General features: G+C 50.0%; 3 protein-coding genes across 7 annotated transcripts in view; 2 read left to right on the forward strand and 1 right to left on the reverse strand.

The window, feature by feature from the left end:
- Nucleotides 1–9945, forward strand: part of LOC119285486 (protein REDUCED WALL ACETYLATION 4-like) — a 10248-nt gene extending 303 nt beyond the window's left edge. Inside the window, exons 2-15 of one of the 2 annotated variants that reach the window (XM_037564769.1) lie at nucleotides 853–944; nucleotides 1199–1336; nucleotides 1432–1488; nucleotides 1568–1640; nucleotides 1964–2122; nucleotides 7885–8034; nucleotides 8110–8365; nucleotides 8458–8573; nucleotides 8708–8794; nucleotides 8874–8962; nucleotides 9048–9110; nucleotides 9216–9272; nucleotides 9386–9482; nucleotides 9564–9945. In XM_037564769.1, coding sequence (XP_037420666.1) covers nucleotides 853–944; nucleotides 1199–1336; nucleotides 1432–1488; nucleotides 1568–1640; nucleotides 1964–2122; nucleotides 7885–8034; nucleotides 8110–8365; nucleotides 8458–8573; nucleotides 8708–8794; nucleotides 8874–8962; nucleotides 9048–9110; nucleotides 9216–9272; nucleotides 9386–9482; nucleotides 9564–9719 — 1590 coding nt within the window. In that variant the 3' untranslated portion in view covers nucleotides 9720–9945. The remainder of the gene's footprint in view (nucleotides 1–852; nucleotides 945–1198; nucleotides 1337–1431; nucleotides 1489–1567; nucleotides 1641–1963; nucleotides 2123–7884; nucleotides 8035–8109; nucleotides 8366–8457; nucleotides 8574–8707; nucleotides 8795–8873; nucleotides 8963–9047; nucleotides 9111–9215; nucleotides 9273–9385; nucleotides 9483–9563) is intronic. The other variant, XM_037564770.1, reaches the window with a different exon arrangement.
- A 2612-nt stretch (nucleotides 9946–12557) lies between these two features.
- Nucleotides 12558–16190, reverse strand: LOC119285487 (probable pre-mRNA-splicing factor ATP-dependent RNA helicase DEAH3). 4 transcript variants are annotated; one of them, XM_037564774.1, is made up of 8 exons: nucleotides 15739–16176; nucleotides 15341–15528; nucleotides 14109–15193; nucleotides 13629–13754; nucleotides 13304–13542; nucleotides 13099–13217; nucleotides 12961–13010; nucleotides 12558–12851 (listed from the first exon to the last, which is right to left on the reverse strand). In XM_037564774.1, exons 1-8 carry the CDS (start codon nucleotides 16033–16035, stop codon nucleotides 12763–12765), a joined length of 2193 nt encoding a protein of 730 aa, XP_037420671.1. In that variant the 5' UTR covers nucleotides 16036–16176; the 3' UTR covers nucleotides 12558–12762. The 4 variants fall into 4 exon arrangements, with proteins under 4 accessions (XP_037420671.1, XP_037420668.1, XP_037420669.1 ...); XM_037564771.1 differs by having other exon boundaries at nucleotides 12558–13010; nucleotides 15739–16165; XM_037564772.1 differs by lacking the exon at nucleotides 15739–16176 and having other exon boundaries at nucleotides 12558–13010; nucleotides 14109–15241; nucleotides 15341–15481.
- A 2311-nt stretch (nucleotides 16191–18501) lies between these two features.
- Nucleotides 18502–19131, forward strand: LOC119288797. Its single transcript, XM_037568335.1, has one exon. It carries the CDS (start codon nucleotides 18629–18631, stop codon nucleotides 18908–18910), a length of 282 nt encoding a protein of 93 aa, XP_037424232.1. The 5' UTR covers nucleotides 18502–18628; the 3' UTR covers nucleotides 18911–19131.
- The last annotated feature ends 2200 nt before the right edge of the window (nucleotides 19132–21331 follow it).

The raw sequence follows: 21331 nt of genomic DNA on the forward strand, positions 1-21331 counted from the left end.
AGCGGGCAAGCTAGTGCAGAACTGCGGGGCGCGCTTTCTGTTTTAGGTGGTTGAAAGGAAACGCTGGAGATGGCATGGTTGTGAAATTTCCTAACGGGATTCAGTGGTGCCTTTTCTTATTTGAGGGATTCCTAGATTGGTCAGTGACATGGTTGCTGGTTCTGTTGCGCTCGCGCTTCGTTGGTTATTGTTGTCAATGTGCAAGTATTGCTTGTTGGTTAGGATTTAGTGCTATTCTGATTGGAGGGGAACCAGTTAACCTCATTCAGGATTGAAAACCATGGCTAGTTTCTTTGTGTGTGTGTGTGTGTGGTGGGGGTCTATGCACAGATTTACTGGTGGGTGTTTTGGAATGGTAGTATCTAATCTGGGGTGGATTTTTTTAGCTGTTCCAACACATTGGTGAATGAGGGCTGTAGATCTGGAGACACCAGATGTTCCAACACATGAATTTCTCTGTTGTATTATTGGGGAATATATGCTCATACTAGTGATTCAGTGAGTGTGTGCTAACCCACTTTATAGGTTTGGCCATTCAGCCTATTGAATTGAATGTTGATGTGCTTGTTTTACTATACATGATCGATCCTTGAGTTTAGTAACCGGTGTGAGGTTCAGCGGGCCAATTATTTAGTATGCAAAACTGCAGAGTATTGTGGATTGCAATAGTACAAGGGCTGAAGTTTAAACAGCGCGTCTAGAAGGCTTTTTGTAACTTCCCCTAACTAAGTATGCATAGTGATGCTATTATCCCCCCATGAAGTTGATTTGTTTATTACAGAGACTATAATTTATTTATTTCTGGGACATTGATCATTGGTACTGACAGAACTTGCTTTGTACTTTTCCCAGCTTTCTGCTTTTCTGGGATTTCTTTGGGTTCTTGCGGCCTGGGTGTATGCTGAGGTTCTCTTTCATAGGAAGAATGCTGCTTCACTTAAAACGTGAGTAAATTCTATTTTGATCATGGGAATGCTGCTAAGTTGTATCTCCCCTTTGAATATTGTCTCTGAACAGAAATCTCTGCCTATGCTGAAAGTACCATAGGTCCATAGCTCAATGTATCTTACTTTTCTGGGGTTGATCTATTTTGTTCTTCCATCTTGAAATGAGTATTGTCACCATTACATGTTGTTTAATGAAACAATACTTTCTAGAAGGACTCTTATCCGAAGTAATGCTTCCTTCTCTTTGTCAGTAGACACTCGGACATCAATTTATCAGACATGGATAGTAGCTCAAACAAAGGAGAGGATCAAACAATGTTACTGGAGGAGGGTGGTCCAGTAGCTGGTGCAAAGCCAGTTTATGCTTCTTTCACATCACAGATGCTCAGGTTGCTTGTGAACTATAATTCTCGATGGCATAATAATTAATAAATGATTGTTAAGATATCAAGATTCAAATGCACTAACTTAGTTGGTTCCACAGACTTTTCTGTATGGACGAGACACTTCTTCTGGAGCATCGATTGACACTGAGGGCAACGTAATCTACTTGCATTCTGTATTCGTTGATACTTGTCCAGTTGCATTATTCTGCTGACCGCTTGCCATTGGTCTATCAGATCCGAGCTTGGAGGCCATCTACTTTATTTTTACATATGTGACCGCACAAATATATTCGGAGAGTCTGAAAAGGTACTATTATGCTGATACTTACTTACTTGAAATGTATGCCCGCATTTAAACACCATCTGAATGTATAGTTATATGGCATTATTATCTATTGTAAATAGCTTTCAGATTCTAGGTCTGCTGATGCTTTAGTATGTTGTTTTTCTGTAGAATCTTATGCTAAATTTTGATGTCCCTATGTAACATACTGGTCAAAATCAGATTCTTAGAACATGTCAGCTTTTCTGCCTTATTCAAATTAATGCAAAATACTAGAAGCTGCATAGAAGGTGTGTGCGCAATATGCTATTTTCAATTGGATAACTTTTTTTTGTGTGTATCTACAGAATTACAGCCGAGATCTCTTCCTTTTCCTCTATTTTCTTCTTATCATCGTAGCAGCTGTTACTTCCTTCAAGGTCCACCAAGATAAGTCCACATTCACTGGAAAATCTGTACTATATTTGAATAGGCATCAGACGGAGGAATGGAAGGGTTGGATGCAGGTATTTTCACAGTTCATCTTCCTTATAGCATTTTGTCTGGCTTTTATTCTACTACCCGCCAATCATGCATGAATATTAATGCATTTGGTAGGACTAGGGTTCCTACCAGGCCTTCGGCGTAGGTTATATGGACAAGGAGGAGGGGGACGAGGGCTGGAGCGGGCGCGCCGGCGAGCGGGCGCCGTCGCGGCTAGGGTTGGGTGCGGCGGCGGCTAGGGTTCCGGCTCCTTGGGGAGCCGGGCAACAGAAGATTATGATATCTTTATTGCTTAATCTCAAACGGTGTCTTACAACTAGTATTTATAACTTTATCCTAAGATAACTTGTGGGCCAAGCCCCTAATACTAATGCCCGGTGGGCCTCTTCCTGGTATAGACCAAACCGGTCATAACATCTCTCCCCGCCTGCGCAAACAACTCGTCCTCGAGCTAAAAGTCCGGATAGTGTTGGCGGAATTCCTCACGCTGCTCCCAAGTAGCCTCCTCCTCCTGAAGGCCCGCCCACTGAACGAGGACGAACCACACGCCACGACGGAGCTGTGCCTGCAACACCTTTGCGGGCTCTGGAAGAATGTGACCATCGACGGTTGGAGGAAGCGCCGGAGGAGCCGCCGGTGGCTCGCCATGGAAAGGCTTGAGCAGCCCCACATGGAAGACGTCGTGGATGCGAGCGCGGGCTGGAAGCTGAAGACGATAGGCCACCTTACCAATGCGCTCCAAGATAGGGAAGGGCCCGGCGTAGCGAGGGCCGAGCTTGCGCTTCGCGCGCGGGTCAAGTGACTGCGTAGAGCGGTGGAGAAGACGCAGCCACACCCAGTCACCCACCGCGAACTCCGCTTCACGATGATGATCGTCATAGTAGTGCTTGGCCAGCTGTTGGGCCTGAAGGAGACGCTGACGGACCTCAACAAGCATCTCGTCACGGGTGCGGATAAGGTCACCCGCAACCTCCGTCCGAGCCGTCTCCGGGTCCACCGGTAGTATAGGCGGGGGTGGTCGACCATAGACCACCTCAAACGGCGTAGCGCGCAGGGCGGAGTGATAGGAGGTGTTGTAGCAGTACTCCGCCCAAGAGAGCCGGTCCACCCAAGCGCGAGGCCGATCACCTGTCACACAACGCAAATACATGGCAATGACCTTGTTAACCACCTCGGACTGACCGTCCGTCTGAGGATGGAACGCCGTACTCAGGCGGAGCTGGACACCCGCCATCCTGAAGAGGTCGCGCCAGACATGGCCCGTGAACACTGGGTCCCGATCACTGACGATCGAAGCAGGGAACCCGTGTAGGCGGACAATGCCGTCGAAGAAGGCCCGGGCCACGGACGCCGCCGTGTACGGATGGCTGAGCGCGATGAAGTGGGCGTACTTGGAGAAGAGGTCGACCACCGTGAGGATGACCGACTTGCCGCCCACCTTGGGAAGGCCCTCGATGAAGTCCATGGATATATTCGCCCAGACCTGAGACGGCACCTCCAAGGGCTGAAGTAACCCAGCCGGTCTCAGGGTCTCCGTCTTGTTGCGCTGGCATGTCTGACAAGACCAAACCCAGTTGCGGACCAGGGCGCGATCGCCAGGGATGTAGAAGTCGGCGTGAAGACGATGGAGGGTTTTCTGCACACCCTCATGACCCGCCGAGTGGGCGAGCTGTAACACCTGGTGACGGAGATCATCATGCGCCGGAACAAAGATCCGGCGCCCATGGAGAAGCAGTCCGTCAGAGAAGCGCCAAGGCTCCTCCAGGTCGCCGGCCGTGAGCTGCTGCTGAAGAAGGACGGCGTCGTTGGCCGTCGCAGTTGCGCGGCGAATGTCGGCGAAGAGACCGAACGTCGGCCCGGAGCGGATGCACAGGACCGCCCCGGCGGAGGGAGCGAGGTCGGAGTCGCGACGGGACAGCACGTCGGCCACGGTGTTAAGGCGGCCCGGCAGATACTCGACGGAGAAGTCGAAGCCGAAGAGCTTGCTGATCCACTGGTGCTGTGGCACGGTCGACAGCCGTTGGTCCAGCAAGAACTTCAGGCTGTAGTGGTCCGTGCGAATGCGGAAGGACCGTCCCCACAAGTACGGCCGCCAATGACGAACGGCTTGTACAAGGCCAATGAGCTCCCGCTCGTATGCCGCCTGCTTAAGATGGCACGGAGCGAAAGGCCGGCTGAAGAAGGCGAGGGGCCCATCACCCTGATGAAGCACGACACCGAAACCGGCGCCCGAGGCGTCACAGTCCACCACGAACGGGCGGTCGAAGTCGGGCATCTGGAGGACGGGGCCCGTCGTGAGGGGCCCCTTGAGGGCCTCGAACGCCGTCGTCGCCTCGTCGTCCCAGGCGAAAGCGTCGCGGCGAAGCAACCGCGTGGGGGCCGCCGCGATGAGCCCGAACTCCCGGATAAATTTCCGGTAGTAGCCGGCGAGGCCGAGGAACCCACAGAGAGCCCGCAGCGAGTGAGGCGTCGGCCATGCGGAGACGGCCGCCACCTTGTCGGCGTCCATAGCCACCCCGTCGGCCGAGATGACATGGCCGAGGTAGGCGACGGTAGGTGTCACGAACGAGCACTTCGAGCGCTTAAGGTGGAGGTGGTGCGCCCGAAGCTCGTTGAAGACGATGGCGACGTGCTGGAGGTGCTCGACCCAGGTGGCGCTGTAGATAAGAATGTCATCAAAGAAAACAAGCACAAACCGCCGTAAGTAGGGTCGGAGGACGTCGTTCATCAGGGCCTGGAAAGTCGCTGAGGCGTTGGCGAGGCCGAAGGGCATCACCAAGAACTCGAAGTGGCCATGGTGGGTGCGAAACGCTGTCTTGGCGATGTCGTCTGGATGCATACGCACCTGATGATAGCCCGACCGGAGATCGAGCTTGGTGAAGAAGCGCGCCCCATGGAGCTCATCCAAGAGCTCGTCGACCACCGGTATAGGGAACTTGTCCTTGAGCGTGAGCGCGTTCAGGGCGCGGTAGTCGATGCAGAAACGCCACGTGTTGTCCGACTTGCGGACGAGAAGCACCGGTGCGGTGAAGGGTGACGTGGAGATCCGAATGATGCCCGCGGCGAGCATAAGGGCACACTGTCGCTCCAACTCATCCTTTTGCAGCTGAGGGTAGCGGTAGGGCCGAACCGCCATGGGAGTGGTGCCCGGCATGAGGTGAATATGATGGTCGTACACCCGGGCGGGCGGAAGACCCCGTGGCTCGTCGAAGAGGTCGCTGTGCTGCTGCAGAAGGGAATCCAGCAGGGGTTGCTCGGCCTCCGAGGACGCGGCGACCAGCTGGAGGTGTGGCACGGCCGGCGCAGCGCCTCCAAGGCCGTCCCACCGGATGCGGCGGCCCAGCCGCCAGAACGTCATCGTGAGCGCGTCGAAGTCCCACAGGATGGGACCGAGGGTTCGGAGAAAATCCACCCTGAGGATGAAGTCAAAGCAGCCGAGGTCGATCCCTGCACAGGTAATGGTGAAGTGTTCGCCACCGATGGAGATGGGAACGTCGCGGGCGAGCCCATGACACCGGAGGCGATCGCCGTTCGCCACCGTGATCCGCAGGCGAGCCCATGACACCGGAGGCGATCGCCGTTCGCCACTGTGATCCGCAGGCGCTCCCCGCCCGTCGTCGGAAGGGCTAGCCGACGCATGGTCGCCTCGGGCAGGAAGTTATGGGTGGAGCCAGTATCCAGCAGGGCCACCAGCCGCTCGCCATGGATCGTCACCGGCAGCAGCATGGTCCGCTCGCCACGGATGCCGGCGAGGGCGTGGAGGGAGACGACGCACGCCGTCGCCGTGGAATCCGCGGGTGTGTCCGCGGCCGCCTCGGGTGGTGGTGGCGCGTCGGTCGAGTCGTCCGCCTCGGTGTAGTCGACCGTCTCCAAGTAAAATAGGCGGGGGCAGACATGGGTCGGCGTGTAGGGCTCATCGCAGTTGAAGCAGAGGCCCTGACGGCGACGCTCCTGCTGCTCGGCCGGTGACAACCGACGGAAGGTCCGTGTGGTGGCCGGGGGTGCGGCCGTCGCGGCTGGAGGAGGCTGGCCCGGTGCTGGAGGAGTCGACGCTGGTCGACCGGGCTGGCGGCCGCCCCGTCCGGACGGTTGCTGCAGTGCCTGGGCCCGCTGCTCGAAAGCCCGGGCGTAGTACATGGCCGTCTGGAGGTCGGGGGGATCCCGGAGCTCGACGTCCACGTGAATATGGTCCGGCAGACCGCCCACAAGTAACTCGGCGCGCTGAATCCCGGAGTCGTTCGGCGCGTGGCACGCCAGGGCCTGGAAGCGGTCGGCGTAGTCCTGCACCGTGGATGTGAAAGGTAAGCGGCCGAGGGCCGCCAGTCGGCTCCCGCGGATAGGAGGCCCGAACCGGAGGAGACAGAGCTCCCGGAAGCGTTCCCATGGTGGCATGCTGCCCTCGTCCTGCTCGAGGGCGTAGTACCAGGTCTGCGCCACGCCTCGGAGATGATAGGACGCGAGCCAAGTACGGTCCGAAGCGAGCGTCCGCTGCTCGCGAAAGAACTGCTCGCACTGATTGAGCCAGTTGAGAGGGTCCTCCGTGCCCTCGTAAGTGGCGAAGTCTAGTTTGGCGAATCGAGGGGGTGTCGGACTGCCGTGCCCGGGGGCTGCTGCAGTTGGCGGCAACGCGTGTGCCGGGTCGGGGATCTCCGGGCCGTAGTTCGCCGAGCCGGAGGGACGGTCAAACCGAAGGGAGGGCGTCGGGTGTTCCGGCGCCGTGGTATACACCGGGCCCGGCGACGAGCCGGCCACCCACGCGGGAATTGGCGATGGCGATGGCGGAAACTGCACCTAGTGCAGGGGCTGACCAGTGGGCCTGGGCGCGGGTGGTGGTGCTGTCGACGGTGGCGGCGCTTGGTGGTGCTGCGGCGCCGCAGCCAGCGTCGAGGTGGCCGGCGGGGGCGCCTGTAGAAACTGCTGGGAAGGGCCCCCCAGCGGTGCGGTGGTGGCCGGCCACGCTGGCCAAGGGGTCCCCGTGGACGGGTAGTGCTGCAGCAGCAGCGGCGGCGGGGGCGCCCCTCCGTAGGGCGACTGGAAGGCCGGGGCGGGCCACTGGAGCGGCGGCGGCCCGTAGGCGGCGGGGGCTGGTTCCCGGCGAGATAGAGGCTGATGCCCTGGACCGCCTGGACGAGCTCCCGAAGGGTTCCCGACACCTCCTCGGGCGAGAGGATGGGGGGCGGCTCCGCCGCGGTGGTGGTCGGCGCTGGCGGGGTGGCGGTCCCGGACGTGATCGCCGGCATCGGCGCGGACGGGGCTGGCGGCAGCGTAGGTGGGGCGGTGGTGTTTGGCAGCGGCGGCGGTGATGGAGGAAGCGACATGATCGGTCTGGTGTCTCTGGATACCAAATTGGTAGGACTAGGGTTCCTACCAGGCCGAACAAGGAGGAGGGGGACGAGGGCTGGAGTGGGCGCCGTCGCGGCTAGGGTTGGGTGCGGCGGCGGCTAGGGTAACAGAAGATTATGATATCTTTATTGCTTAATCTCAAACGGTGTCTTACAACTAGTATTTATAACTTTAGCCTAAGATAACTTGCCTAAGATAACTTGTGGGCCAAGCCCCTAATACTAATGCCCGGTGGGCCTCTTCCTGGTATAGACCAAACCAGTCATAACAAGAATGAAACTGTCATCCTGCAGTGCTTACTTGCTTACCTCCTTCACCTTCATTTGTAACATGTTAGTTGTAAATAAGCTGATTTACCAAGGGCATCCATTTGCAACCTCAAAGGTTTTGATCTCTCTGCCAGCAGAGCACCACTTCTCAGCATTGCTTTGTTTGTTTCCAGGTGCTATTCTTGATGTACCACTACTTCAATGCTAAAGAGATCTACAATGCAATTCGTGTGTTCATTGCTGCATATGTCTGGATGACTGGATTTGGTAACTTCTCCTATTATTATGTGCGGAAGGATTTCAGTCTGGGACGATTTGCTCAGGTCCATTCTTAATTAGTCCAATTGTTCTTTCTTTTCATCCGCAGAAATTTACTAACATGGCTGCACCTTCAACAGATGATGTGGCGCCTCAATTTCTTTGTGGCATTCTGTTGCATTGTCCTAAATAATGATTACACACTATATTATATTTGCCCTATGCACACTCTTTTCACCCTCATGGTGTATGGTGCTCTTGGAATTCTAAACAAGTATAATGAGATTACATCAGTGATTGCTATAAAATTTGTTGGGTGCTTCTTGGTAGTTATCTTGGTATGGGAAATCCCAGGCGTCTTTGAGATAGTCTGGAGCCCATTCACTTTTCTTCTAGGTCAGTTTTCCTTCAGTAACAGTTAGTGAGTTTGCTAGTCTGCATTTTTTTTCTTCAATGGAACTTAGCAATGTTATTCGTCTTGTGTGCAGGTTATGATGATCCTTCTAAACCAGATCTCCCCAGGTTGCATGAGTGGCACTTCCGATCTGGACTGGATCGCTACATATGGATTGTGGGGATGATATATGCCTATTACCATCCAACGGTATGTTCCGTACAACTTGTTTTATGCAGTATGCTGGCATAACTGATATGTTTTTTTAAATCCAAAGATAGTTTCAATTTCATCAAAATTATCAAAAGAGCGGGTGAAATGTGTTTGACATCTCCATGTCATAGGTTGAGAAGTGGATGGAAAAGCTTGAAGAAGCTGAAACAAGAACGAAACTCTATATTAAGGCCTCTACAGTTACAGTTTCTTTAACGGTAATTATCAAACATCTACAGCAAATTGTCTGTCATAGATATATTTTGATACGATCTGCTGGCTTTCTGGTGAACACAGGCTGGGTATTTGTGGTATGAGTACATCTATAAGCTGGACAAGATTACCTACAATAAATACCATCCCTACACATCCTGGATTCCCATAACGTATGTATCTTTCCTGTTTGTGTCGAGTATAAATCCATCTGTATACTGTTAAATCTGATTGATCCATGTGTGTTGCATTCAAAAGTGTTTACATCTGCCTGCGCAACTTCACTCAAGAATTCCGGGCATGCTCTCTAACGCTATTTGCGTAAGTTTTGTGTTAACAGAGCAAGTTATATCGTTATGACTAAATGTAATGCTAATGATCTATGAATATGCGACTAACACATGCTTGTTGATTTGTTTGTTCTAGCTGGCTTGGAAAGATTACACTAGAAACATATATATCTCAGTTCCATATCTGGCTCAGGTACCATATGCAGTTTCGGTACTTTATAGGTTCTGCCATTTGTGCCACTGGATAATTGCCTTCAGATTTTAAATGAATGAAACTTATTTTGTTTGCTTTGATGACTCTTGAAGATCAAAGGTGCCCAATGGGCAACCCAAGTGGCTATTGACAATAATCCCAGATTACCCACTACTTAACTTCATGCTCACTACTGCGCTATATGTTGCGGTATGTGCACTTTCCCCATGTATGACATTGAAGAATTTAGTCCGTAAAGCGACTTGCTTATGCCAGCATGTGTTTCTGCAGGTTTCCCATAGGCTCTTCGAACTGACTAATGCTTTGAAGATAGCATTTGTACCTCGTGATAACAAGCGCCTCTCATACAATTTTGTCACAGGGATTGCCATTTCAGTTGCACTCTACTCTGTATCATTTGCCTTAGTTGGCATAGCAGGATACTAGCAAATCTAGCCATTAGTTTGTTAGTTCTAGTTATAGTCTACGGTGTCAACAAAGCTAGTTTGATTGTCGGTGAGATAAATGTCAACAGGCGAAGCATGATGCACATCGCATAAACTGCCTCTCTTTCACCTTGGACTTGAGTCGGCGTGCAAAAGTTTAGTCTTGAAGAGTGTAAAATGTACAATGTGCCCCAAGTGGGAATATGATAAGGGTACACATATGTACACACACGTCCTTGACATTGTCGGTCGTGATTGTAATTCTTGTGGTTGAGTAATACAAGAATTTATCACCAAAAAAAAGTACTAGTATAGCTGTTGAAATGCATACCAGAGCGAGCACTTGGCAACTCCAACGTGGATCATCAAATTGCTTGAAAATGTCTGGATTGGACGGTCCTGACACTTTTAGCCATCCAACATAGCTTACCAATTCCGTCCACCAGACGTTTAAAATCCTACAAACTGACAACAAATCAGGGGAGGCCTATGGGAGTTCGGGCTTGACACCCTGGCCCACCCAAAACCATGGCGGAGTGTGCACATTTGGATACTCTGCTCCAGTATTCCTGTGTTAACTGAAACCCTAGCCTACCCAAAACCATGGCGGAGTGCGCAAATTTGGACATTCTGCTCCACTATTCCTGTGTGAAAGCCTGCCCTCTCTGTCCCGATAGCAGGCGCCCCACCCGGTCTTTCATTGCTTGTTTTGTCGCCGACGTGATGGATCGACGGGATTCGTTCGGGGGGTTCATGGTTCCTTCAAGCCGGAGATGGTCATGTGCGTGGCCGTGTCCGCGGAGTGGCAAGGCCAGACCGTGAAGGCGAGGGAGATGAAGGCACTGGCAGTCGAAGCTTGTCCTACAAAGAAGGTGTCGGTGCCGCCCGAACAATCACAAATTCACAAAGCCCCCTCCCAATACAAGCCGCCCTACTATCACGTCGACCATCTACACAGTCAGCCTGACACACAACAGTCATGTAGCACTCAGTCACCTCCTCCAGCTATCCTCGACCGTCTGCTCGTGGTTTCCATCCACGAGCCCTCATCTGTAGGTGGGACGCGGATCCTCTGCCATGCGGCAGGGTGCCGTTCGGCGATTAACAGGTGGGCTCGCTGTGAATCAGCCCCACATGCTAGTGTCCCCAACGGCGTGTAACGTACGTCAGGGGAGCTGCTTCCCTGTAGGTGCGCAGTCACTGTTCGGTGGAATGCCTCCCATGTTCGATGGCACCACACACGAGAGAGGCTATGATGAATGTGGAGCAAACGGACATAGAAATGGACATAACCGTACAAAGAAAGCCACATAATCCAAACATAGATCAAAAGAGCATCACAATTCAACTGACAGACATAGTTCTAAACTAAAATTATTAAAAACAGAAATAAAGACGAAGAGAGTCGAGCTTCTCCGGTCACCAGCGCAACTGTAGCCCTCCGTGTATGAAGTCAGCCTGGTGTGGCCCTGGGCCACTTGGCCAAGTACCAACGGCAGCTATGTCGATTCTTTGCGCGACTTGCTTAAGCTGACGATGGCGTTGATGTCTCCATGTCGCCGTGGAGCACGTCGCCTTGACGGCGGAGCTGAGCCGCCAAGGTGCTCAAATTGATTAAGAACTTTGCCAACGCCACACACGCGTTGTACACGCAGCAGGGCAATGAACCAATTTTTTTTTTTGTTGTTGTAGCTACCCATTCGATATAGAAGAATTTAAATTTGAGAATCAAAGGTTCACAAAAATAGAACTTCTCGACTTTTACACACTTCTATTTTCTTTTTGGAATGAACACATCATTCAGTTTGGCATACGAAGTACTAAAAATTTCATCAAAAACTTATAACAACTTGTCAAACAAAGGCCAATAGAAAAAAGAATAGAGGTATAACAAGCATAATATCCATGATTGGATTGAAAATAGCATAAAATTTTCAGGCAATTTGGCAAAGGAAAAATTCATATGTATGAAATACGTATGTGGAATTCGCTAGAATTTCATGTGATTCAGTAAACAGAATGGAATGTTTCTTTGATAATGGAGAGTGAGCTGATAATGGAATTTTTCTTTGATAAGAAGGAAAGTTAAGATAGGTATTGATGAAGAGTGAGCTGGTGGTGGAATTTTTCTTTGATAAGTAGGAAACTTAAGATTAAATGCTTCAGAATGTGAGCGAAAAAAATGTTTACAATGCCTAGATTTAGTCAGATCCAACTCAAGGGATTTTATAGGTTTATTAATCAAGCCTTGGCAGAAGAACTCGACAAGTCTTCAACAATTAAAAATCCAGATAACGAAATTCAATTATACTCTCTCTGTACCGAAATACATGTCGTTGGAGTAGCTGAAGTTCAGACCACCGGACACCTGCCAGGCATGGGCCGCCTCACCACTGCCATCCACAACGGGCACAACCACCGGCGAGGCACCTCCCGTGGGAGTGCACCGAGCCCCCACCATCGGAGGGGAGATCCGACCATCGGTGGGAGCACCAGGGGAGAAGGGGAGGAGAGAAAGGTGGCCGGCGGCTCCAGAATGGCCGAGGCCGACGGGAATTTTTTTTCTCACCTTTTCATTTTGCAAAAGCACTTCGCAGTTTGACCGGTCAATTAATTCCACTCAGGCCGAATACGCATAGCACACGTAAACAGTGGCCGTATCCTGAGAGCATGTAGTGACATTTCCTGTATCCGTATCTAACAAATCTAAGACGTGACCCTAAGTCATATTTTCTGTATTCAAACCTAAAACAAATCTAAGACAAATAATTCAGGACGGGGGGAGTAATTTCCTGACTAGTTACACAAGTTGTCTCAAAAGGAAGTAAACACAGTACGATGTCAGCAATTCCATGAAAACTAGCCAAAAGGATGCTGAAGTACAAAGTAAACAACAGCGTTTGATACACCAAAAATATGGAGACCGACACATAATTAATGTATGATAACCTACACCTTCTAAAACAGAGGGAAAACAAGCATCTACTCCATAATTCGTAATGCAGTAGCAGAGGGACATTTGACATATGTCGTATATAGTGATTTCACCATCCACAATACTGGAAAACTACTACATGGAAGATATCATGACAATGGTGGAGGCCAACAGTGATGTCCAAAGCCTTTGGCGGCGCTGCCCACATTCCAAGGGACCAGAAGAATGACATCAATTCAGTTCCTACTAGCAGCTCTTTCCCTCTCCCTCTTATTGTGTAGCCTCTCAAGAACACGCTTGGCCTCACATGATGGGAAATTGGTCAGATCATAGTACTGTGGAGCTATATCGATCAGCCTGGGAACAGAACACAGAGAAAGGTCAACATTGTCAATCAAATACCCAATTGGACAAGTTTCATTTCAGACTTTAGACGAGGACTTACCACTCTCCACGGATATCGGTGACTGTGCGGATGAAATTCCTGGTGGTCAAAACATATTCATTGTAGATGACCCATTCCGGCTTATGGTCCATGCAATTCGAGGGATGAAGATGGACAACCTGGCAAGGAAAGAAGGGTGAAAAGCTGCAATACAATACTCCATAATAATAAAGGAAATAAAAGAGACAAAAATCAGAATACCAACCTGATTATCCTTAACGGTCAAGTAATGCCCAGTTCGCTCCAGATGAGCAACCTGCATAAAGTACCCTGAAAGCATTGCTTTCCTGATGTTGACATAGTACTCACGACTGTTGAAGTCTGTACTGCACATCTTGAGGTTGAATCTGGTCATGATGCGCACAAGTTGTTGTCTAACATTATCAGCAGACTTCATCGCCCGGGCATTGACAAAATTCTCATAACACCATGTAGGATCCTCATCTGCATAGTGAAGGAAGAGTCTGTTAGCCCCCAAAAAATTGCAGTCTGACCGGGTGTAGATCGAATGAGAATGGTTATAGGCTTACTGTTTTGCTTGTATGCATGGTACACGTTCAAAAGTGTCAGATGATCCCCATCGATGTGCCCAAATCGAGCCTTCGCCTCATCAGCAGCCTTTTGTGCCTCCCTAGGCCGGAGAAAGCAATTGGGTACTAGACAAAGGATATGGTAATAACAGACGAAGCCCACGGTTGGTCAGCAGATGCAAAGAGGCGAGACGATACCATTTGCTTTGTCAGAATAACTCAACATACAGCAACTATCTGCATCAGCCTAAACTGTATGATCATTTTGATCAATAGCTAGAAGCCAGGTGCATGACAGTTGCTGATGACAATACACAATATATACAAACAAGAGAAAATAGAAAACATGCACTAGTCTGCATGCTAGAACCATGGCAACTTGCTTGCACACACAGGTGCAAGCAAAACAGTGCATGTGCATAACAACATGATAATGTAGTTACAGAAATGCAAATGGAAAGGAATTGTTAGTTGACATACCTGATAGCATGGCAGATATTGAGAGGATCTCATTTGAACAGTTGTACCTTGGACTGATGACAAGCATCTTTGACATCTGTGGGTCTAAGGGGAACTCACTCATCATTTCACCTAAAGATGTTAGGTTGCCTTCATCGTCGAGTGCCCCCAAGTAGTTCAGAACTTCCAAGGCCCTCATTAGAGTTTCGGGCGCAGGAGGATCCATGAAGTCAAAATGCACTAAATCATCAATTCCAAGCTTCTTCAGAGTAAGAACTGTATTTGCCAAGTTTGACCGAAGAATTTCTGGGTAGGTCTGTGGCTGTAAATCACCATTAAAACTCTTCTCTGTGTACAACCTGAAGCACTTCCCAGGCTGTGTTCTTCCAGCACGACCAGCTCGCTGATGCGCACTTGCCTTGGAAATTGGAGACACCAAAAGGGATTCCACCCTTATCCTTGGATTGTAAACCTTCTGTTTGGAAAACCCTGGATCTATAACATACACTATACCATCAATGGTTAGGGATGTCTCAGCAATGTTTGTGGACACAACAATTTTCCTTCCAGCAGGACCTCCCTCTTTCAATGGAGGTGGAGCAGGGTCAAAAATCTTCTGCTGCATTGCAGGGGGGAGAGTAGAGTACAATGGCACGACTTTAACTGGGCCAACCTGATCACCCATGTTATTAACTTCCTTGTTTATTTTCCGACACGCATCCTCAATCTCCTCTTCTCCAGTAAGGAATACAAGGATATCACCAGCAGGTTCACACATATGTATCTGCACAACTGTCCTGATAGCAGCTTCTAGATAGTCCCTTTCTGGTTCCTGTGTATAGAAGATCTCAACAGGATGAAGTCTACCAGGAACCTTCATCAATGGTGCACCACTGAAATAACCCTGAAACTTCTCTGCCTCAAGAGTAGCACTCATAACAACAAGCTTCAAGTCAGGCCTGTTCTTTAGAACTTCCTTCAGAAGCCCAAACAGAACATCCGTTGCCAACGTGCGCTCATGAGCCTCGTCAAGAACAATCACCTTGTACCTCTCTAAAAGTGGGTCTGCCATTGCTTCTCTCAGAAGCATACCATCTGTCAAATATCTGATAGGAAGCAATAGTGTTCAACACAACATGATTAGATCAGAATACCTAAAAAAACAAAAGAAACATACACTTCATATCAATCAGCCAAAAGGGTGGTGCAACTGATACTGTTCTTCCACGAAATACAAGAACCAACAATCTTACTTGAGAACAGTTTTGTGACTGCTGCAATCTTCAAATCGGATACTGTAACCAACTTCCTCCCCGATTGTGACATCCATCTCCTCCGCGACACGCCGAGAGACCGACATTGCAGCAACCCTCCGCGGCTGGGTGCAGGCAACCATAGAGCGGTTGCTCAAACCTTCAGCCTCGAGCACAAATTGGGGGATCTGTTCCACACAGAACAATCAATCATCGGAACAAACCAATCAATAAGGACAGACACCTCACAAGCATTAACCTAACAAATTCACCACAGCACCAGGCATCTAGCCTCTAGAACACCTCCTAACTTCTCAATCCGAAAATTGAGGGCACAAACCAGTAACCTAAGCAACACATACATGGAGACGTATCGGATATAGGTGCAGATATAGTACCTGAGTGGTCTTGCCACTTCCGGTTTCTCCGACAAGGATGAGGGTCTGGTTGTCGCGGAGGACGCGGAGGAACTCGTCCTTCTGCTGCCAGACGGGGAGCGTGCGGCGCTTCTCGAGGATCTCTAGGTACCGCGCCGAGTAGGGCCGGCCGTTCCACCGGTTGATGGACGGATTGGCCGCGGCGGCGGCGGCGGCGGCGGCGGCACCATTGATGCCGGCGCGGCCGAGCTTAGCGGATACGGAGGTCTCGTCAACCACGTCGAAGAGGCTCACCTTGCGCTTCCGCTCCGTCCCCATGGCGGCGGCGAGAGAGGTCGCTGGTGCGCGGAGGAGGAATAGGCGGGAGAGAGGCGAAACCCTAGCTCCCGTTTCTGGAAGAATCGCCGGATTTATATTTGTGAATTGCGCGACTATTAGGTCGGCGTGAGGCTGCGAGATGGGACTCCGCTCGCGTGGTAGCGGGTTTCCGTGGTTTTCGTTTACCAGCCTGGAAGGCGCCCTATGTGACCCTGCACTTGCAGCCCCTATCGCGTTCGGTTTTCGTGAACGTGTAAAACTTGGTCTCAGGCTCGATTACGTTTTGTTTTTTGCGAATGTTTTTTTTTCCTTTTCTGCGAATGAGGCTCGATTACGTTGTGCCAGAGCCACTCACTCAAGCTCGGTCCACGGCTCGATTACCGTGTTTTTTTATCAGTAACTTTATTCCTCAAATGATAGACATATCGCTTACAATATTTGGAAGAATAAAGTCAGGTGAAAAAGAGTCCCAAAACTCTGAAGTTCTAGTGCTAAAGGAGTGTTTTGCCAAACAATCTGCAGCTAGATTGGCTTCCCTACAGCATCGAACAAAATAAATAGAAGAAAACTCCATAGCCAATATTGTAGCTTCAGTTATAATTGCAGCATCACTTCCCATATACACATCAGGGTCAGAAACAGCCTCAAGAGCATTCATGCTATTTCATTCAATTGCAATTTGGTGCATCCTATATTAGCAGCCAGAATCAACCCATAACGGATTGCATTTGTTTCCGCAGAATCAGCCGAGAGGACATGAGGCAGAACCCAGGTTGCAGCAACAATGAACTTACCTTGATCATCTCTCGCCACGGCACCACAGGCCCCAGCCAGTGTATCAGCATGGAATGACGCGTCCACGTTGATTTTCACAAAGCCCGAATCAAGTTTCCTCCATATCTGGTCTATCTTTCGGGTTGGCTGGTTTGGTGAATTTACATGAACAAAGTTTGTAGCCGGTACCCTAATCAACAAAGCCGTTCTGTCAGGGTTTTGAATGATTTTCCCTTTTGCCGCTTAAAAGAACTGGTGATAAAAATCTCACGTCAGATTTTTGCACTTTACGAACGACTGAGGCACAAATCTTGAAGCAAGGGAGGTCAAACATGCCAAAGCAAGAATTTGTTAGACAAAAAAAAATCCAACGTCCCGAACACTCTCCTTTTCCCCACTGCACGTCTCTTATACATTTCTCTCGCATCGTGTCACCTACTCCCTAACCACAACGCCAACTTCATTGCATCTCCCCTCCCCCCGCCGCAGGGTATGAAGGAAGAGTGACTGGCGCTGGGCGGCTAGCTAGGCGTAATAGCGGCGGCACCGCCCTTTTGGGTCTACCCACGTGCGGGGCGGAGCGCCCTTCTTTCGTTTTTCTCTTTTGTTGTTTTTCTTTTTGGCTTCTTTAAATCAAATTTTGGATTTCCAAAATATGTTCACGATTTTGAAAAAATGGTCATAAATTTTAAACAAATCCTAAACTTTAAGAAATGTTCATGCATTTCAAAAAATGTTCACAAATTTGGAAAAAATTACAAATTCAGGAAAATGTTCACAAATTTAGAAACAAGTCTTCATGACTTTCATGAAATGTTTGCCGATTCAAAAAATAGTTGTGAATTATAACAATGAACATTTATTGTATTTGATGAAGAAATTTTGAATTAGATGAACTTTGAGAATTTGGTGAACAAATATTTAATTGGATGAACATTTTCTGAATTCAATGAACATATATTGAAATTAATCAACATTCTAGAAAAAAACATGAAGACATTTTTGAATTGTGATGAGCATTTTTTTAATTTGATGGACACACAATTTTCACAATTTTTTAAAAAATATTCTATAATTTTAAAAACTACTCCCTCCGTTTCTAAATATAAGTATTTTTAAAAATTCCAATAAATGACTACATACGAAGCAAAATGAGTGAATCTACACTCTAAAATATGTCTACATACATCTATATATTGTAGTCCATTTGAAATGTCTAAAAAGACTTATATTTAGGAACGGAGGGAGTATCTGTTAAATGGAAAATAGAGGGAATAGGAAAATTAGAAACAAACATGGAAAATAAAAATAAAAGATAAAAATGGTCCAAAACCGGAAGCGGAAGAGGGATCCTGCGCTGGGCCTGCTCAATTCACTGTTGCTCGTCATACCGCCGTGCCTGGCCGAAGTGGCGATGTCCAGAAGCCCGGCCCACCGAATACCAGTATGTGTGTGTTTTTTTAGACACGAAAAGCGGGCCCCGATGCTCCTGCGCATCACACGGTCGCCCTCCAGCCGGCGCACCACCATGTGACCCCCTCGTGTGCTAAGTCTAGAGAAGATTTTCTAAAAAATTAAGTCTAGAGACTAGATAGAGGCTAGAATTTTTCTTTTAAAAAAAAGAAGGAAAAAAAGATAGAGACTAGAAGTACGAACAAGAGACACGCCACGCACGAGACGGGTAAGTAGCCGTAACACGTTACACTTCCACACTAGACGGCTCCACCCCATCAACCAAAACAACCTCGAGCCAGCAACGCCCACGTCCACGGAGACCGGCACCGGCCGACGCCGACGCAGCGCTCGCCGAGTTGTCGCCATGGCGGGAAGGCTGGTCTCCATGCTCCGGTGGCCGCTAGATCTCGGGGGCCTGCCTAGCCAGCTGGCCGCCCTGCTGCCGTCGCCGACGTCATACGCGTCCCTCCAGTGGGACTGGCGGCCGGAGCAGCTCGGCGCGGCCATTCGGCGGTGGCCCGAGCTCGTGGCGGACGTGCCCCTCGTCGTGGACGCCGTGCTCTGGGGCGTCGTTACCGCCGTCGAGTCCGTCGCGCTCATCTCCATGATGTGCTGCTTCTTCCTCTTCTGCGGCTGCACGCTATGAGGGTCATACTCATACCGACGGAGGAAGGATGCAGCTAGTTAAGCTAGTGTACTAGCTATACTATGTACGGTTAGCCTTTCGATTTCTTTGTCGCCATGCTGTGTTCATCATACGTTTGATTCTGCCAAGACATAAGACATTGGCATGGCAATGATTGCTTTAGTACTAATTTGGTAAAAACTCATATCTTTATCTTGGAGAAAAATAATAATCTGGTAGTACCTAGGAAGCGTGAATGGAATTGTGATGTTTTGCGATTGGGTTTTCTTGTCGGCGCTGCACGACGACGATCGATGAGGTAGAATAGGACGGATTTGGGTGACAGGCGCTCTGGGGATCTGTCGGCGAGTGCGTGCGCGGGTGGTGGGAACGGGGGTGACTTCGATTGTGGAAAATATCTCTGTTTCTCATCATCCCGGTCAAGCAATTGCTGTATATAAAAATGGACCATTTCCATTATGTTTTTCTAGAATGGATCTTGTTCCATGTGGAGCTGGAGTATTTGTATATTTGTGTTGTTCCTAATTGGCAGGCGGTTGTGGAGTTGCCGTACAGTCGTACAAGTCTCGTTTGTAAGGTTAGAGCAACTCTAGCGGAATCGTTGTAGGGCTCCAATGGTCCGCGTCGTCCGCTTGGGCGACTCGGGCAGCGTCCAGATCCGATAATCTCGACAGCCTCGATCCACGCACCCTCCCCTCGCCGTCGCCGGCCAGGACCGCCGGGCTTGTCCACGTGACCAACGGCGGCGGCGGGGCTCCCTCCCTGTTGCTGATCAGGTGTGTGTGGTGTTGTGATGGCAACGGCTTGCGGGAATGGATGTGGTTGAAGCAGCGGCGCGGCAGCCTCCGAGCACCGAGAGCACGACTCCCCCTCTTCTGATTGCGTCAGTATCGCCATGTTGCGGCCGCATCAAGCGAAGGAGGGAAAGGACCAACATCTGCCATGACCCTACGTGGTGAGCCTGTTCAAGATCTCACGTGGTGAGCTGTGAGCCTGCTCAAGCCAGGTGCCAACAAAGCCCAAGCGGTGGTGGTCATTCGGTAGAGTCACCCTTGCCACTGGCGGGAAAGCTGCTGGTGTGGGAAGGCAACGTGCACTATACTCCCATGTTCTGTTGGTCGTGGGCGCCTGCAGCGAGCTCTCTTTGGTAGCCATATGCTTCCCCATGTCATGGCGATCATCCGCTCTTGGGCGTGCATATGGCGTTGTGGATCTAGTCAGCACGCTGCTAGGCGGTGTCGATCCAGAGTGGCTGTTTGGCGCTGCTTTCGTGATTACGACATCGTTATGATCTGCTGCCATAAGTGAAGATGATGGAGCTAGTGGCCAGTGGTGTCGTCTAATACAGATCACCTGTCGGCTGCCACTTGTGAGTATGGTGCCGTTGGGAAACGTAGCATGCAATTTCAAAAAAAAAAAATCCTACGCTCATGCAAGATCTATCTAGAAGATGCATAGCAACGTGAGGGGGAGAGTGTGTCTACGTACCCTCGTAGACCGAAAGCGGAAGCGTTTGACAACGCGATTGATGTAGTCGAACTTCTTCTAGCTCCGGCCGATCAAGTACTGAACGTACGACACCTCCGAGTTCTGCACACGTTCAGCTCGGTGACGTCCCTCGCCTTCTTGATCCAGCAAGACGTCGAGGTAGTAGATCCGTCAGCACGATGGCGTGGTGACGGTGATGGTGAAGTGATCCACGCAGGGCTTCGCCTAAGCACCACAAAGATATGATTGAGGGTGTAAAGTGTGGAGGGGGCGCCGCACACGGGTAGGCAATTGTCTGTTGTGTGCTAGGCGCCCCCCTCCTCATATATATAGTTGGGAGGGAGGGAGGAGCATCCATAGGAGGCGCCCAAGTAGGAGGAATCCTACTTGGAGTCCCTCCCAAGCCGTCTGCCCTCTGCCATATCACTACAAAAAAAGACACATCTGTGACATTTTGGGCCGAACGAATTTTTTTCTGTCATACATATGACACTTCTATGATGATAATTGTGACAAAACCCGGTATCATCATAGATGTGGTGGGCTCCTACTTCTATGACAAAAAATCATGACAGAAAATGGGCTTTTCTTCCTGGGCGGTCCGGAGATGCAGCTGCATGACATTCTTTGGGCCGTCCATGACGGAAAAAACCATGGTAGAAGTGAGTGCGAGGAAAATTTCGGGGAGTTCCCGGTTACGGTGGGAGGTCGGGGGCCGAGCGATGCGCGTTTCTCTCGTATACGTACGCGCGTGTGTGCGAGGCGTTGGCTCTAACTGAACCCGAGCGAGGCGTTGGGTTCTAATTGAACCCGAGCGATTGCACTGCAGGCTACGCGTTACTGAATCCGAGCGATCGATCGATGACTGTTAACTGAACCCGATCGAGCGATTCCTTCGCTACTGCTGCTAACTGAAACCGGTCGATTGGATGA

Source organism: Triticum dicoccoides, chromosome 4A, assembly GCF_002162155.2.
Source record: "Triticum dicoccoides isolate Atlit2015 ecotype Zavitan chromosome 4A, WEW_v2.0, whole genome shotgun sequence".
NCBI classification, from domain to species: Eukaryota; Viridiplantae; Streptophyta; class Magnoliopsida; order Poales; family Poaceae; genus Triticum; species Triticum dicoccoides.